Source organism: Arachis ipaensis, chromosome B7, assembly GCF_059453495.1.
Source record: "Arachis ipaensis isolate K30076 ecotype BB chromosome B7, ASM5945349v1, whole genome shotgun sequence".
NCBI lineage: Eukaryota > Viridiplantae > Streptophyta > Magnoliopsida > Fabales > Fabaceae > Arachis > Arachis ipaensis.
In genome coordinates, this window is record NC_142442.1 from 113,921,254 (window position 1) to 113,940,427 (window position 19,174).

Genomic DNA, 19,174 nt, shown 5'->3' on the forward strand with positions numbered 1-19,174 from the left:
AGGAGCTGATTGTTGGTCACCACCCACCTAAAGAAGACCCAGACACCCCGGACTCCACTTCATTTACCAGCACAGGGAGCCATGACGGTCCCGATTGTGGAGATAATGCTACCAGCCCACCTTTGTTCTTGACTGATGGCAACGAGGACGGTGCCAAAATTTATGTGTGGGGAGGTCGGTCAGTACCTGACTTCTAGAGGTAATTTCTCTTTCTTAACACCAATAAAATAGGATATTTAATTATTTTTCTTTTATTAGAATAGGATATATATCATAGTAATAAGTAATTGCATGCATGTTCTATTTGGTTAGAAAATAATAAAGTTTTTTTAAGACCCTATTTTTGAGAAATTTCACTAATTTAAATCAAAACTCCTATGTTAAACTTGTTTGGAAGTTGTATTTGGAACATAGTCAAAAGCTAGAACACACAACCTGTGAGACTTGAGCCTAATGACATGGTTACATTATTTAACTATAAAATTTTATTCTTGTGTGTTTGCTTCTCTATGATTGTGATCTATATTTTGTTCCATCCTATATGTCCAATATTTAATGTGTTATATGCATGCATATGATTGAGGCCATCAATTGATTATTAACTCACTTATCCCAAATAGCCTACCCTTCCATTTACCTTTGTTAGCCACTTTGAGCCTTTTTAATCCCCTTTGTTCTATATTTTACCACATTACTAGTCTTAAGCGAAAAAACAAGTAATACCCAAAATTGAATCTTTGGTTAGCTTAAGATAGAAATTGTGTATCAATTAAGTATGGAAAACTGTGGGAACATTGGTTAATAAGGGAATGTATCATGATAAATATTGGGAATTTGGATACCTACTCATGTGAAACTAGAAAAATTAAAAATCCATGTACATTGGCAATGTTATGTTTATTTTTATGCTTTAAAAAAAATAAAAAATAAAAATAAAAATTTTTCGAGTAATTAAGTGATTAAATAAATAAGGGGACAAAATTACCCCAGTGTTAAGCTTAATGAAAAATCAATACACATGTGACACAAGTTAAAAGAAGAGTTGATGCATGAGTATGTAATACAAAAGTGGGAAAACTTTGGGTAACTAAGGATGATTTAAGAAGAAAATAGAGTATGTATGTTAGGTGATAGCTTAGGATAATCAAGGATTCAATTTATAGCTCACTTAGCCATATATATATACCCTCACCTTTACCTTGGCCCCATTACAACCTTAAAAAGACCTCATGATGTTTGCATTGGTGCATTAAATATTTGTTGATTGATTAGGTGAAGAACAAGGTTTAGAAAGCATGATTAGAGAAGAGCAGAGTGATTACCCTATACATTAGAGTGACTAGAGTGCATATACACCATCAGTGAGGGTTCAATGCTTGATTCTGTGTTCCCTGCTTTCATAAGCTGTCATCTTACAAGTTTAATTGCTTTTACTGTATAATTTGAATTAGTGGAACTTGATTTATTTTTGTCTTGAAGAACTTATTTATTTTTAACTAAATAAGCAAAATCATTTTAGCATATAGTTGCATTCATATACATAGGTTGCATTGCATTGCATGAGTCTTACTTTTCTCTACTCATTTGTTTTATCTCCTTAAGCTAAGCATGAGGACAAGCTAATGTTTAAGTGTGGGGAGGTTGATAAACCACTATTTTATGGTTTATCTTGTGTTTAATTGAGTTGTTTCATCAAGTCATCACCCACTTATTCATACTAATTGCATAATTTTACATTTTCCTTCCTAGTTTTATTCTATGGTTAGAAACTTGCTTCCTAAAAAACTTTAATTTATGTATTTTAATTCCCCTTTATACCATTCGATGCCGTGATCCATGTGTCAAGTGTTTCAGGCTTTATAGGGCAGGAATGGCTTAGGAAATGGAGAGGAAGCTTGCAAAAATGGAAGGAACACAAGAAACTAAGGAGATGACCAGCGAACACCGACGCGCGCGCATGGCTCACACGAGCGCGCGGAATGGAGAAAATTGCAGCGACACGTGCACGTGCCTGACGCGTACGCGTAGATTGGAGTCTGCACGAATGACGCGAACGCGTGGACGACGCGTACGCATGACAAGAAAAATCGCTGAATGACGCAAACGCGTGGACGACCCGTACGCGTGACCTGCGCGATCTGCAGAATTAACAAAAAAAGCTGGGGGCGATTTCGGGCCGCGTTTTAACCCAGTTTTCGACCCAAAAACACAGAATAAAGCCAGGGAACATGCAGAGACTCGACACACCTTTTTACACAACACAATTTTAGATACATTCACACATTAGGATAGTTTTAGGTTTTTAGATCAGAATCTAAAGAGGATTACTCTCCCTCTAGGTTCTCTTTACATTCCCAGTTTATTGCTTTTGCTGTTGGATATTGAAGACTCATTACCTCCGTTGAAGATACTATTCTAGTTTATTTCCCTACTTACTCTTTTATTTATTTCATATTCTTAATTCTTGTTTAAAGTGGTTGTTGGATTATTTTCATGAATTGTTAGTGAAAAGGATTATTTTTATCTTTAATTAATTTTTTCAAAGATTTATTTTATTCAATTTATTATGTCTTCTTTTTATACTTCTACGAGCGTTATATTCATATCAATGGAGTAGACTCCATACTTGACATGGGGTTGATTAAAAGGAGACACTTGAGTTGGAAGGCTTAAGTGCTGGTTAAACTGGATGTTGTTGGCTAGTTCTGTATTTACTAACGCTAGACCTTCCCAAGGGAGAGGACTAGGATTTGCGAATAAGAGTTAGCTCAATCACTTGACTTTTCTTTATTTAGTAAGGGTTAACTAAGTGAAAAAAATAACATTTTTAATACTACACTTAAGAGACCCCAACAAGGATAGAACTTCCAATTAATCATTCCCCCAGTCAAGGCTTTTTCTCTAGAATATTAATAATCATTCTTAGTTTTTATTGATTTAATTTACAATTATTTAATTACTCGTTATCCAAACTTAAACTCTCTTGGAAATTCCTAATTAATAAAATAGCATCCTTTCTCGCAACTCGTTGGGAGACGACCTGGGATTCATACTCCCAGTATTTTTATTCTAAATTTTTGTGACATCTTTCTAAATTGGTGACGCAGATTTTAGCTGGTTAAGAGCTATACTCGCAACGTTGTTCTTACATTACAATCTCTTAATTGGCCTAACTTCTGCCACGCACCATGGATCAAGTCACATGAATCAAATCCCTAACTCTAAACAGTAGCAATTAACCCCAATTAATAGAAGATATAGACAAATTCTTGTTCAAAATTTTGAACCAAGAATGAAAACAAGAAAGAAAGATCAATGGGGAAGAATGAACCAGTGAAAGGGAAGAGGCCTCGATAGAACGGATGGCAGCTTTGCGACTCGACAACCCACACGGAAGGGCAGGGCGGAGCAGAGGTCAGGGATTTCGCACACCCTAGATGAGGGAGTATGAGATTCAGGAATTGTGGATCAGAGGCAAAAGCTTAAAAAATTGGGGGGTTTCTGCAAAATTGGGGGAATCGATTAATGGTTGTAATATGACAAGGGGAATGAAAAAAATTGAATTATGATAACATCCTCACCTAGGTGGGTTCTTCTGCAGACGTTTTGCGCCTCTATTCCTGCTCTTGTTTGGCGTGCTACCAAGCTCAACTCGCGGGTTTCAGCAAAATTGGGGGAAATCAGTTACTGGTTGTAAGATAAAAAGGGGAATTAAAACAATGAATTATGATAAAATCCTCACCTAGCGGCATTTCTTGAAGTAGTCGCCGGGGATGTTGCGACACAGGGAGGGTGGGTGTGTTTCGTGCCTCTGGTCCCACTCTTGTTCGCGCCAAGAAGATAGGATAAAACAAGGAAGCTTGAAGATATATATACCCAATTCACAGCAGTTTTCACTGCCTAATCGCTATCCAGGGCCGTTTTGCGGCTTCTACCAGACCGTCGCTCACCTCTACCGTGATCCATCCAATCTGTGGTGATTATGGCCATGGCCGCTACTTACCTGCAGCTACTCTCCACCTCTTCCGTAGTGCAAACTACGTTGTTTACCTTAGGTCCAATTTGATTGCTTGAAAATGCAACAACAACAATCTATTAGCCACTCTGGCATTATTGAGGCTGAGTTTAGGGCATTGGCAGCAACTCAAACAGAATTAGTAATTTAGTATGGATTCAGAACTTGCTAATCGAAGTATTTTGACTTTGACTTGCACTTTGGAAGGGATCATATGAATAAAAGAAGATTATATGTCATAACACTCCTGCCTCAAGTCAGATTAATGACATATTCATGAAATTCTTGTCATTGCACCTCTATGAGAGATTTAGAGTCAAATCAAAGGTAATTTCTAACTCCCCACTCAATTTGAAGAGGTGTAAAGGAAGATATAACTGAGATTGAAGTTAATTCAAAGATTATCAAAAAATATATTTATAAAAAATTTTTGTAAAATAGATGATAATAGTTAGTTTGTTTAGTTTGTTAGGCCTAGTTGTTATTATGAATAGAGATTGTTATTGTAAGTGAGATAACAATTTTCTAATTCAATACAATGCTCTTTTAGTAATGAAGTTGCATTCTAGCACATAATATTTATGTTCTCTTCTCTCTGTTCATAGATGAATATTGTTCTTTCAAAAATCTGTTCATATATATCAGATACATCTCAGAATCTTATTTTGATTTAATTATTCAAAAAGTTAGAATGATTTCAATATACACTCATATTCTTGCAAGATTAAAATAGCATATGTTTTAGTAATTTATTTGACTAAAATATCTTTTCAAGAATTTTTATAATAATTATATATTTATTTTTAATTTAATAAATTTTATTTATTTTATCATTAATCATGTAATATATCAAAAATGTAATTAAACATTTTTATAACAAATAAAAATATGTTATATTTTCTGATAAAATATTAAAAATAAATAATATTTATTACAATAAAAATAAAAATTTTATTTTTTTATTATTTTAATCAATTAAAGAGTCATTATTAATTTATATATTATTTTTTTGGTGAAGTCTAATTTGTATATTATGATGATTATGGAAGAATATTTTAGTTAATATAAACTAAATCCAATGTAGTCATAGTTGTTAAAACAGAATCGGGATTAAACTGGTTAATCTGATTATTATTAAATAATTATATAATTTTTTTTTATTGAAGATAGGAGACTCAAACATGTGACCTCTTAGATGAGTATAGAGAGACTATGCTATTTGATCTATAACTCATTAACATAAAATTTTAATGTTTTATTCTTCACAATAAATATTTTTTAATTTTATTTTTATACCAAAGTAGCTATTATCTTTTAAATTTTAAATTTTAATAACTAAACGATTATTCTATACGTATTATATTATTGTATATTATGTATAATTATTGAAAAAATAACATTAATAAATATCATATAATTATAAAAAATTATATTATAATTAATAAAAATATTTATTATTTTTTTGTAGGTGTTTAACAATTTTATATTAACAATAATAATTATTCATAATTAAAAATATAATTACTTTAAAAATAAATAAATATAAAATTAAAATAATATAAAATAATTTATATCATACTTGTTTATTATATATCAATTGAATAATATCTTTATTATTAAAAAGTATCATAATTTAATAACAAGATGAACACTACTTAATTTAGAAATCTTGAGTTTAGATCATGCTTTTTAAAATTTTGAAATTTTTTTGTTGACCGATTTACATTGATTTTCATCAGATTTTGACTAATTTATACCGATTTTCGCCAATTTTAACCAATTTATGTCGATTTTCAACCTTAAACCGTTTTAGAATTAAACCGAATCGATTTAAAATCTGATTTACCAATTTCTCAGCGAACTGGGGTCCATTTCGATTTTTACATTTTACTAGTATCCAGGTAGTCGTTAGAAATTAGACATAGAATAGAAACATTAGAGGATACCAGCGTGTCAAGGCACGTGATGTCTCCGCATCCACAGGATAGAGGAGCGTTTTAGTGATTCCGTTATTCGTTATCCGCAAACACTACAGCTGGATATTCGCTCCTCCACACTCAACTCCTTTTACTTTTCCTTTTCACTTTCCTTCCAATTGTCTTTTCAGTTTTCACTCCTATATTCTTTTCTATTTTCAACTGCACACTTATTCGTGTGCTTCAGTGCTTGTGCATGTGCATGTTAAGAAGTATATAAATACTCTGATTGTCCCCAAACAACATCACTGGCTCCCTCTTCTAAACCAATATTTCATTATTCTTATAGCAATAGCTATGGTGGGGGTTTTCCGGCGTACCGTCTCATTCCCAAACAAGAATCCCAACCGTCCATCACAAAAGCCGCAGATATCACACCACATCAGGTCCATCAGTTTGCCATGCAGATCACACCCTCTCATCTCTCAGATCAAGGACGACATCAACGGCCTAACAACCTGGGCCTCCGCTTCCAAGTTCCACCCTCAGACACACTCTAGCCTCTCCCACGCCCTCACACTCCTGACCGACACACACGACACTCTTCACGATATCCTCCAGCTACCTCAGACCTGCGACTCCCTCCGATCGAACCCTCTCTGGGTTGAAAACCTTCTAGAAGATTTCCTCCGCTTCGTTGATGTCTACGGAATGTTCCAGACCTCAGTCATGTCCCTCAAAGAAGAAAACTCTGCAGCTCAGATGGCTCTTAGAAAGAGAGACCGCTCCAAGCTTGTGCTCTACGCTAAAGCCAAGAAGAAAATGGCCAAAGACATGGACAAACTCGTCAGTGGAATCACGTGCGTCACACATCAAATGCACCTTCCCACCGCCTCCTCCTCCTCCTCATTATCCACTGCAGCGTTCGCAGCCGCTGGGGAAGCTGAGCTGGCGCGTGTGATCTCCGACGTTATCAGCGTAACGGTAACGGTTTCTGTTGCTCTCTTTAACGGCATCGCGGCTTCGTTTGCATCCAGGAGGATGACATGGACGCAGATGGCGAAGTTGTCCAGTATAACAGGAAGGAGCAATAGCACTAGATCAATGAATTATAAGGAGCAGGAAGGAATTGAGGAGCTTCTGGAAGCGGGCGCAGTGGAAGCAGAAGGGCGTGGGAATAATCTGAGAAAGAAGGGAGAAGAAGAAGTGAGGTTAGTTCTGAAGAGAATGAGGGATTTGGAGAGTTGCATATGTGGGATCGAAAGTGTTACTGAGAAAGTCTTTAGGGCTCTCATCAACTCAAGAGTTGCATTGCTCAATGCTCTTACCCTTACGCAGTAAATACCGCAAAATAATTACAAAGAAAAACAGATAAATAAAAAGATTACGTGCTGTTTTTTTGTTATATTTTGAGATATTTTCCTTGTAACAACATACAAGCATACTGAAAATGAGAAAAATAGTCCATCATGTATACATAGCGTACAAATTTCTACTTTTATTTTTATTCGGTTAATAGTCAAAATCCTCTTTAAAAGATCACTGATTTTTATTTTGGTCTGCAAAAGATAAAATTAATCAAAATGATTTTCAAAAGATAATTGTATAGGTCAAATTCGTCCTTCTATCATCTGAGTGGCTTAAAACATTAAATAACAGCGTAACAATTCCAAAAATAACATAATATTGTTTATTCTTTCCCAAGTCGTGATACGACATCGTTTAATCTCCAAAATGGATATTCAAGCGTTTCTTCCCATCACCATTCCTCAATTTCTTTCCTTGAAAGCGCGATCCAGAACTTCTTCGAGCGCTATCCCTCCCTCGACGTTCGCCGCTTCCACTCCTTCGCCATTCTTGCTCGTCGACGTACTACCCGTAATCGCCGACGCCATCTGCTTCCTCGGCCTCAGGCTCCACGGCTTCTGCACTGCCTCCTCCGCCTTCGCCGCTTCAGCTACCTCGGCATCATTCTACTTCTCCTCCTCCACTTCAGCCTCATGCTCGTTATTGGTGTTCCTGACGTGGTTATGAAGTGGAGGGGTGTGGTTTTTGTTTTAGTTTTGGTTGTGGGCTTCTGGATGTTGTTGTGGTGGTTGGAAGGAGAAATAGCATAGCAGTTGGTCCTTGGTGGTTGCGATCTAACACATGATAGACGGTTATCAGAGTGAGAGTCATGGTCGTGATCGAAGACAGGGCGGCAGAAACGGTAGTGGTGGTGTGGTGGCTCTTGGCGTACCTCCCTATTTCAAAAACGATAAAATGAAGTTGTGAAGGAGCTGAGACTCTAACGGTGTTGTAGTCATTCACACATGTTTTCTCTTTTTTGTTTTGCCAACAAAAAAAAAAGAACAACAACAAAAGTTGGTTGAAATTCGAAATATTGTCGTATAGAACGTAAAAAAGTGAAAAATCCTAACATAAAAAAAGTTGAATGAGAGATGATTGCAGATGATAATGAATTTAGGATTAGAGTTTTAATATTGAGATTGATTTGTGTTAATTTAACAAACTCATCTACTATTTAACATGAACGTAGCTAAAATTTAGAGTGTGTCATACTGTCATACTATATATAATCAAAAAATAACCATCCAATTAAAAATAATGAATATAATCATCTGCATATCTATTGAATTGAACATCCGATATATTCATTGTTTACATTATTTAGTATTTGCATTGTCTATCTATACTTTTCCTTATTATTATTATTATTATTATTATTATTATTATTATTATTATTATTATTATATTGGATAACGGAAATTAAACTTTAGAACTTTTTTAGAGGTTTTAATACGTATTTTCTTATAAAATTAATTAACCTAGAAATTTAAACTAATAAATAAAAATATATAAACAATTATATTTTATATTATACGTTGAAAAATATTAGAAAACCAATACTTTTAGTATTAAAAAAAATTGGAGTGAGTATAAAACAATTATTAGTTATCTAAAACTTCTCTTATATGTTTATACTTATTTTCGTTGTTTATACTTTATACTATATACTTGTTCATATTCTAACCCAAAAAATATAGTCAAGTGCAAAAGAAATAAAAGTCTACCCAACGAAGGTGGCCTCATCTACTCCTACCCGACCTCATAAAGGTCGGGTGCGACGATGGCAATTCAGCCTTACTTATTTAAATAAATAACTAACTTTTAAGATATCTCGTATCCATTTAGAAGGGAGATCTAAGAAACTTCCCGAGAAAAGGAGAATGGGCATCCACCGTTCAAGGTGAAACTACTCTAAAAGGTGGTTATCTTTTCTACTATAAATACACTGACACACTCAGGTATATTCAGGATCCAATCTACAAAATACCTACTTAAACCCTAGCTAACTTAAGCATCGAAGTCCCTTACAGGTACCACCCCCTACCTCCACACGAGAAACTCGGACAGTGGTACTTTATCATCAGCAAAGTCGGATGCTGTCCTAAAAGGAGTCTGGACCTCACGTTCAGGCCCAAATCTATCCGTTTCAAGTAACCCTCAGAACATTGGCGCCGTTGCCAGGGATCTAGAAGTCTACACCCACTCATAGCGGACAATCAATTTGAGGATGGTCATACGGCATCTGAATCAGAACCAGAGCCTCACAACGATGACCGAGCACTCGTGTTACCTCCATGACATGAAAGAGCGAGTGGCTCCCACGAAGAGGGTACATCAGAAAACCCACCACCGTAGTGAATCCATTCGGAAGTTCATCCACCCGAAGATGAGGAGCCCCCTCATCCTACATAGATCATGGGGCTTGTACACAGGCACCATGGTCGATTAGAGCAACATGAACAGGAGATTGAGTGACAAAGGAAAGTAGAAAGAGATTTGCAAAACGAGGTATGACATCGAAGAGAACTGGAAGAAAAACTTTCAAAACTAGAGGTCGACCTTAGAACTCAGGGTACTCGGGCTGGTCGGGGAAAGCCTCTTGGAGGAGAAGATCCATTCATTGAAGAGATCATGCGAACTAGGGTTCCTAGGAACTTCAAAAGTCCCGACATTGATCTCTATGATGGAACGATCGATGAACCAAAGCTTTCCCGACTATGTTAACCAAAGCAGCAATGAAGTGATTTGATAGCTTACCACCTAGGTTGGTGACATGTTTTGACGACCTAGCAAGGAAGACTTTTACCCGATTTTCAATTCAAAAGGACAAAGTCAAGAACGCTCAAAGTCTCCTAGGGGTTAAACAAGAAGTTGGAGAAACTCTCCGAGATTATATGGAAAAATTCAACAAAGCCTACTTGAAAATACAAAACTTACCTCCAGAAGCAGTGATAATGGAGTTGGTTAACAGCCTTAGAGAATGTCTATTTTCTCAAGAATAGGTAGAGAAGTACATCAATATGGAAGAGAATTCCTGACTTAGAGGGCCATTTCCAAGGTAAAACCCTCCCTCCTTACCAAGTTTGGGACTAAGATAAGGAAGCAAAGAAAAAAAGGAGTAAAGCTTGGAAAAGTCACGAAGATATGATAACTACACCTTACTCCAAGTTTCTCTGACATCTACAGGAATATTTGTCGCACTAAAAAACTTCCACCTCCTTGTCCTATTAAGCAAAAGAAAGCTGGAAGTCGGATGGAGTATTACGAGTACAACAAGCTATATAGGCATTCCACCAATAATTGCTATGGTCTGAAAAATGTGATAGAGAAACTGGCCAGAGAAGGTCGGTTAAGCAGATACCTTGCGGATAGGTCCGACAATCAAGGGAAAAGGAAGAGAAGTGATGAAGACGGGAATCGAGGAGGTCGGCCACCACAAACCTGACAAACACATTCACATGATTGATGGAGGGTTTGTAGGAGGAGGCATAACAAAGTATTCTCGGAAAAAACATCTAAAAGAAGTCTACCAGGTCAGCAAGGAAGATAAAGTACCCGACTTACCTACAATTTTGTTCGCTAAGGAAGACGCCCAAGGGGTGACTCCTAGTCATGTTGATCCTGTTGTGATCACAATGATACTTGTCAATGCAAACCTCCACAGAGCTCTCGTAGATCAAGGGAGTTCGGCTGATATATTGTTTAAACCTACCTTTGACAAGCTCGGATTAGATGAAAAAGAGCTGAGGGCTTACCCGGATAACCTCTTCGGATTAGGCGATATGCCCATCCAACCCCTTGGTTTTAGCTCATTACATACCACTTTTGGTAAGGGTATGAAATCAAGAACCTTAAGTGTTGACTACATTGTAATCAACGTGGCATCAGCCTACAATATCTTAATAGGTCAGACAACCTTAAATCGACTAGCTGCATTCATTTCTACATCTCACATATGCATGAAATTCCCAATCCTATAGGGAATCGCAATGTCAAAGGAGATCAGAAGTTAGCAAGAAAATTCTATAATTAAAGCCTAAATCTATAAGGCAGTATAAATGGTGAAAAGGTCAACACTATTGAGCTCGGTAGTGTCCGAGCACGTGAAGAGCTATGACCACAACCCGACAGAAAATTAGAAGATGAAAGAACCGGCTTAACCGCTTTAGTAAAATAATAATTTTTAAGTGTCCGGAGTAGATTCAAAATTTAGAAGTTTTAATTTGAAAATATAAAAGTGAAATTTAATTTCAATAAATTTTTCTGAGTTAGAAAATGTATATTTTTCGAAAAATTTTTGTAAAAATGCGTACTGACGCTTAAGTCGGTAGTACCGACTCTAGTCTGTCCAGTACCGCGTATTTTGGAAAAATAAAATTTTGAAAATTGATTTATTGATTTGAAAGGACAAAAATAATTTAGAATTGAAAACTGGGCACTAATCTTAAAGGTTTTGGTCCAAAGTGGGCCAAACAGACCAAAAATACTAACGGGTTGGACTGGACCCAAGGCCAACTAATGAGCTTTCAGCTCATTTTTCACCACAAAGAGAGAGAGAGAGGCACGGATTAAGAGAGAAGGGAGAAAAAAGGGGGTGACACTATTCATTGTCACCTTCCGAGAGTCATAACTTGAGCTACGGAGCTCCGATTGACGAGCTGTTTGTGGCCACGCGAAGCTCTTATCGAGCTCTTCGATTCTAGCTAGGCATTGTTGGTAAGATCTCTCAACTTGTGCTCCAGTTTTCAGCCCTAAATTTCTGCATTTTTGAGTTATAGTTTTTGAGTAGATTTTGTGGTTTTTGGTTGTTTAGGTGATCTCTAGAAGCGGATAATTGTCGGGCTTTGCCCCAATCACCGTTGGATAAGGTAAGGAACCTCTATATTCTTGTGGTTTGGTGTAGTGTGAGCTTTAGTTGTTAATGCATGGTTATGTTGTATGTATGAAGCTTGTTTTTGGAGTTGGTGGTGGCTTTTGGTTTGGCTTTGGTGGTTTGGAGCTTGGTTGAAGCTTGTTGGAATCAAGTTTGGTGTTTGAGCATATTTGGAATCGGCCAAGGTATGGTTTCAGTTTCCTTTATGTAATATATAATGTTTCTGAAAATTTAGGCTAGTGGACCATAAGATAGGATTGAATGATGTTGGTGTATGCTTAATTATTTATGAAATTATTGTGAGTTATGAGAGAAGGGGATAGTTAATCAAATAGCGCAATTCTTCAAGGCGTGTGTTACACACACTTTCCTTTAGGCTTAATTCGCCCCCACCAATGTACATTTGTGTGCAAAATGTGTTATTGACGAATTTCCTGTAGGAAACAATGAAGAACACTTGACTTGTTTATACACTCACACAGTCAAGCCTTACACTAAATGATAATTTACAGAATAATATTCTCTATTCTTTCTTTTGCGCATAAAGAAAGTGTTGAGATGGATTATTTAGCAATAATGAAATGAAGGAAATTTATAGAGACGGAGTACATGCAACATGCAGCTACGTACTCAATAGACACAACTTTTCAAATAGTTACAACCTTTCAATAGACATAACTATTCAAATAGTTGCAACCTTTTAACAGTCATAACTTTTGAATAAGTCACAACTCTACGAAGAGATGTAACTCTTCAAAATAGCTTTTCACATATTTTGAAAATATATCTCACAATCCCCCACCATTTTCAAAATTCCTTTTGAATCCTATCATTCTGGAAGTTTTATGCTTTCAGTAGAGGTATCTTGCGATTTGAACCTTTACCTAGTAACCAGTGGTATTCACTCATCCGAATTTAAAATGGTAGACAAGCTTTGAACCATTTAACTCATATGAACAAGCGTGCACTGATGACACATAAAATTTCGGTATCATTTAGATGTTATATTAAATATGACACATTTAGTATACTACATGGCCTTGTGTCTTGTATCCTTTCGTGAGTGCTTTAAGAGTAAAATCTTAACTCTAAGAACCGACCTCAGTTCACACTCATATAGGTATACTCTATCAAAAGTATCCTATAATTAAATACTTTAGCAATAATGCACTTGCTATAGGTCTATTAAGAGCAAAGCTCATCCTGTTCCTTTGTACCATTATGGTTCCAAGTACTTTTTACCTTGGGATGAAAGAAATAATTATGAATACTTGTAATTACTCTAATAGTGTACTTTACGGCATTGAACTCAAGACTTGATGTTACTCAAGTGTGAGTTGGGTTTCCACCATTGGTAATTATTTAAAATGCAGATTTTAGTCCCACCCCTTTTGATGTTTTAAACACCAAATTCATTGTCAATCCTTTCGTCAAAGGATCTACAATATTTTGTTCTGACCTTATAAAATTTATAGATATAACTCCATTACCAATAAGGTTTTTAACATAGCTATGTCTTACTCCAATGTGCCTAGATTTTCCATTATAAACTTGGCTATAAGTCTTTGATAATGTTGCTTGGCTATCACAATGTATAGAGATTGGTGCCATTGGTTTTGGTCAGACTGAAATTTCATGTAATAAATCTCTAAGCCATTCAGCTTCCTTGCTTGCTGCTGCCAAAGCAACAAATTCTGCAGCCATGGTAGAGTCCGTTATACAAGTTTGTTTCTTGGATTCCCAAGAAACAGCACCCCCACCAGGGGTAAAGATCCAACCACTTGTTGATGCATGATCTTCTATATAGCTTATCCAACTGGCATTTGTATATCCTTCTAAAATAGAAGGTTCACCACTATACAACAAAGTATAGTTTATTGTTCCTTTCGAATATTTTAATATTCTTCGGACAGCAAGCCAATGGTCTTTACTTGGATTGCTTGTATACCGACTTAAGCGACCTACAACATATGTTATATCTGGTCTAGTACAGGTCATAGCATACATTAAGCATCCAATTATTTTTGCATACTTAATTTGTGAAAGAAAAAGTCTAAGGGGCCAGCAACTTTGTTAAATTATGGCCAGCATGTAACCAGCAAAGAAAAGTGAGCCATTGGATGAAATTTCACACCCATCTCACACCATTAAAACCATCATTGATGGCTATTTGATGGCTACAAATCACAAAGTTGCTGGCCCCCTAATATTTCTCTTTGTGAAATACATGAATTTGTATTGGGTACTAATTTAATACTTAAATCAAAAGTACTCACCGAATATCCTTTATTTAATAAAGGTTTCATGTTGTAATTCAACTTCGGTTTTAAAAATCTTAAATTTATCCAAGACTTCATCTTTAAAATGCATCAAATATATATAACAATATTTACTAAAAAAGTTACAAAATATTTCTTTCCACCTATAGTAGGCCAACCATGCAAATCACATATATCAGAATGTACTAATTCTAAAAACTTTAAATTTTTTTGTACTCTTTAAAAAGGAAGTCTTGTTATTTTTGTTAACATACGAGTTGTGCATACATCTGAATTTTTAATTGATTTTGAAATAAGGTCATATTTTATCATATCATTTAATTTATGAAAATTAATATGTCATAAACGATTATGCCATAAATCCAAGGACTCAGCAATATAAACAGAAACATTATTGTTATTGTTGTTATTATTATTATTATTATTATTATTATTATTATTATTATTATTATTATTATTATTATTATTATTATTATTATTATTATTATTTATAATATTTAATTTAAATATATTTTCACATAGATATCCTTTACCCACAAACACTCCACCCTTAGACAGAATAAATGTGTCTCCTTCAAATACAGACTTAAACCCATACTTGTTAAGTAGAGGGACAGAAACTAAATTTTTTATGACTTCAGGTACATAATATACATCAGTAAGAGTCAGTACTCTTCCAGAAGTAAATTCAAGTTCCACCGTTTCTTTGCCCATTACTTGAGTAGTTGATGCATTTCCCATGTACAGAATAGTCCCATTCTCTTCCTTGAATGTCTTGAAAAAATCTCTATTCTTGCATACATGTCGAGTTGCACCAGAATCTATCCACCATGATCCAATGTCTTCAATCATGTTGATCTCAGAAATAACAACAATAAGATTATCTTTTATTGCTGTGTCGTTCTTTTCTTTCTTCTTTCTTAAGAAACGACATTCTTTCTTAAAATGTCCTAATTTTTCACAATGAAAACAATTTCCTTTCTTTTTATTCTTTATGAAATCATCATTGTTACCTTGAGATTTATCAAAATATCGGTATCTCTTCTTGTTGGGCTTGTTGGATTTTCCATCTTCCATTACGTGAAGATTAGCATGAGCACTTTGCTCTTTAGTATCGTCTTGTTTACGATCCTCTTCTTCAAGATGAAGGTGATTACTTAATTGCTCAGGAGAGACATCATCCTTTCTATGTTTCATAGTTCTTTTGAATTCTTTCCATGATGGAGGGAGTTTTGTCAATAATTGAAGATACAATGATGGTATCATCCATGTGCATGTTATGTTGCTTAAAATTATTTAAAATACGCTCAATTTCATGCAGTTGTTCCATGAAAGATCTACCATCAATCATCTTATAATTATTAAAGCGAGTGACAAGAAATTTCTTACTTGTTGCATCCTCGGCCATATATTTTGCCTCTAATTTGTCTCATAGTTCTTTTGCGCTCCCAACATTTTGGTAGACATCAAACAGTGCATCAGCCATGCCATTGAGTATGTGCCCGGTGCATATATAGTCATCGTTGTCCCATTTTTGCCTGGCTCATGTTTCTGCAATGGCCTCCCCTTCAACTTCTGATGGTCTTGGTATGGTAAGAACATATGCCACTTTTAGTGTTGTGAGAAGGAAGTGCATCTTCTTTTGCCATCGTATGAAATTTCCACCATCGAATCTTTCTAACTTGACAAAATTTGACGTCATCTCCTTAATTGATGTAGCGGTCATTTTTCTTTTATTGGTGAATATTTAAGCCTAAAGATTGTGAGTTATGAGAGAAGGGGATAGTTAATCAAATAGGGCAATTCTTCAAGGCGTGTGTTACACACACTTTCCTTTAGGCTTAATTCGCCCCCACCAATGTACAATGATGTGCAAAATGGGTTACTGACGAATTTTCTGTAGGATACAATGAAGAACACTTGACTTGTTTATGCACTCATACAGTCAAGCCTTACACTAAATAATAATTTACAGAATAATATTCTCTATTCTTTCTTTTGCGCATAAAGAAAGTGTTGAGATGGATTATTCAGTAATAATGAAATGAGGAAAATTTATAGAGACGGAGTACATGCAACATGCAGCTACGTACTCAACAGACACAACTTTTCAAATAGTTACAACCTTTCAACAGACATAACTATTCAAATAGTTGCAACCTTTTAACAGGCATAACTTTTGAATAAGTCACAACTCTACGAAGAGATGTAACTCTTCAAAATAGCTTTTCACATATTTTGAAAATATATCTCACAATTATGTTGTATGATGAAGAGGATTATAGGAAATGTTGGAATGTATAATATATGTTTATGATCATTGTTGACGGATATTGATGATTATGATGTGTAATGATATATTATGATGATGATTGTGAGTTTTGAATCTTGTGGTTGGTGATGATATTGAATGGTGTTGATTTTGAGTTAATGCTGCATGAGGATGCATTATTGATGTTGAACTATGATTGATTGTGGATGACTATTATGATGATGATGGGTGGTAAGTGAAGTATATATGTATGAGGAATTATTGATGTGTGGTGTTGTTGCATATGGTTTGAGAGATTAATAGATTGAATGATGATTAGGTGTGGAAATGGTAAAATTATGAATTTTAGGTGTGGAATAAATTGGAAGATATATGGATATAATTTAGACACATTAGGACTGGTTTGGATATAGAACTATTGGTTATGAATTGGGAGTTTTGGTAAAGTTGAGTTTTTAGTATTTTTGATAAAAATGGATATTTGGTAAACTTTGACAGATCATATTTTGAGCTACGGTTTTTGAAATTGAATGATTTTTGTATCAAATTAAAGATAATTTAAAGAGCTTTAAAATCGTATAAATTTTGTAAAAATCATAATTTTGTATAGAAAGATATGATCGTCGGAAGTTGGTGCTAGAAATCTGAATTATGTGATGTTGCAGAATTTGTGATTTTTGGTTTGTGTGCGCACGCACACACTGGTGCGCATGCTTACCTTATGAATTTTGTAATTTGTGTGTACGCACAGTCCCGTGCACATGCACATGCTCGAAGGTGCATTCTGTTGAGGGCGATCGCACGTACTTGTTCATGTATGCAGAATGGAAATTTTTACTTTCTGTGCGTACCCACATCCCTATGCGTACGCACACGTCTTGAAATTCCTCTTGGGCGTGCATACGCACAACCCGATGCATACGCACACTATCCTGTCTTTCAAAGAAAACTTTGTTTTTAACTATTTTACCTTCCCTACAAGCTTGTAAACTTCCGTAACATTTGTTTAAAATCCTTTTTGTTAGTTTTTAGACTTTGAATCAAGGGAGGATACATTAAGTGAATGAAAGGGGTATTCTTTTTTTGTTATGAGTTTAGAAGACGGAGACTTAAGTTTCTGAAGTTGTGGGTGAACTAGTGAAGTATTTTATTGGCAATAGCGTTAAGAACTTGTGAGTGGATGATAAATTATGAAATTAAGAATTGATGATGGTTAGGATGAGCTTGAGGGATATTAAAGGAGAGCGTGCTAGGCATATCCTTGGAATGTTGAGAATTGATAATTGAAAGTGGATTGAGATGAGATATGGTGATGACTAGTGATGATTTGAGGTTGATGGACTTGTTGGATGTAGAAAGTGTGCCAGGCACTATATCCTTGGAATGATAGTGTGCCAGGCACTATATCCTTGGAATGATTTATGATGAAATAGATGTTGTTGTTTTCCTTCTCTGCTGCAAGAGTGTGTCAGGCACTATATCCTCGGAATAAAAGCGTGCCAGGCGCTATATCCTCCGATGTGGCAGAAAGGCGACATCCGAAAGGATGTGTCTGGTTGGCATTATGGACCGACAAGTGATATCACAAGCTAATAGGACAAGCATTCATCATGTGCATCTTCTATGTGTTTTGTTTACTTTGCCTAATTGCATCTCTTGCCTAAATGAATAATATGCTTATTTGCTAGTTGTTTTACTTATTGTACATGTATATTACTTGTGTTTTACTTGCTTGTATTATTTGTGATTGTCTGGTATTGAGGAGGTTAGGTAGGCAGTGGCGATGGGATCGCGTGAAGGGTAGGTTGGTGACGGCTATGGGATACAGCGGTGTGATTTTGATATTAGTTAGAAATTCCTTAAGTTTAGATAACCCTGTTTATGGTTTATGGGTTATGGCTTAAGTCATTTATTTATGTTAAGCTTGAATATCTGTATCGGTGTGAAGTTCTAGGATTGCCTTTGGCTTTCCGGAACCTTACATCTTAGATATTGGGCACTGTTACCATATTGAGAACCTCTGGTTCTCATTCCATACTTTATTATTATTTTTTAGATGCAGGTCGTAACCCACCTCGGTGAGTTGGGAGATGGTGACAGAGCGGAGGACTTTGATTATCTTTTAGAGTCTTTTGAACTCTTTTGTTTAGATTCTCTCACTTTTGTATTCATTTTTGTCTTAGAGGCTTACTTTGAGAGATATATTTTGTATATGCTGTTTTAACTATCAAAACTCTGTATGTCAGTATTTAACTAGTCGGCCTAAACTCCGCAGGCTTAGACTAGTATCTTATGATTATTATACTCTTATATATCTACATATTTCTTGTTATCTTACATAGTGGATCTTGTCTTTTATGCTTGTAACTTCGTGTGAACGTTTGCGCTTTCTAATTCTGTATTTAAGCTTATTTTCTTCATCGGGCTTCTAGAATTATTATTCCTTCTATATATACTTATGTATAAGCC

The 19,174-nt window shown here is 35.4% G+C and overlaps 1 protein-coding gene and 1 pseudogene across 1 annotated transcript; one reads left to right on the forward strand and one right to left on the reverse strand.

Annotated features, from left to right (window-relative positions):
- Nucleotides 1-6,256: 6,256 nt before the first annotated feature.
- Nucleotides 6,257-7,382, forward strand: LOC107608296 (DUF241 domain protein (DUF241)). Its single transcript, XM_016310132.3, has one exon. It carries the CDS (start codon nt 6,289-6,291, stop codon nt 7,270-7,272), a length of 984 nt encoding a protein of 327 aa, XP_016165618.1. The 5' UTR covers nt 6,257-6,288; the 3' UTR covers nt 7,273-7,382.
- Nucleotides 7,383-7,700: 318 nt separating this feature from the next.
- Nucleotides 7,701-8,237, reverse strand: LOC148553783 (uncharacterized; annotated as a pseudogene).
- Nucleotides 8,238-19,174: the final 10,937 nt, after the last annotated feature.

Excerpts from the sequence above, each read along its gene's own strand:
- LOC107608296 (XM_016310132.3), top strand. The coding sequence starts at position 6,289 with ATGGTGGGGGTTTTCCGGCGTACCGTCTCATTCCCAAACAAGAATCCC.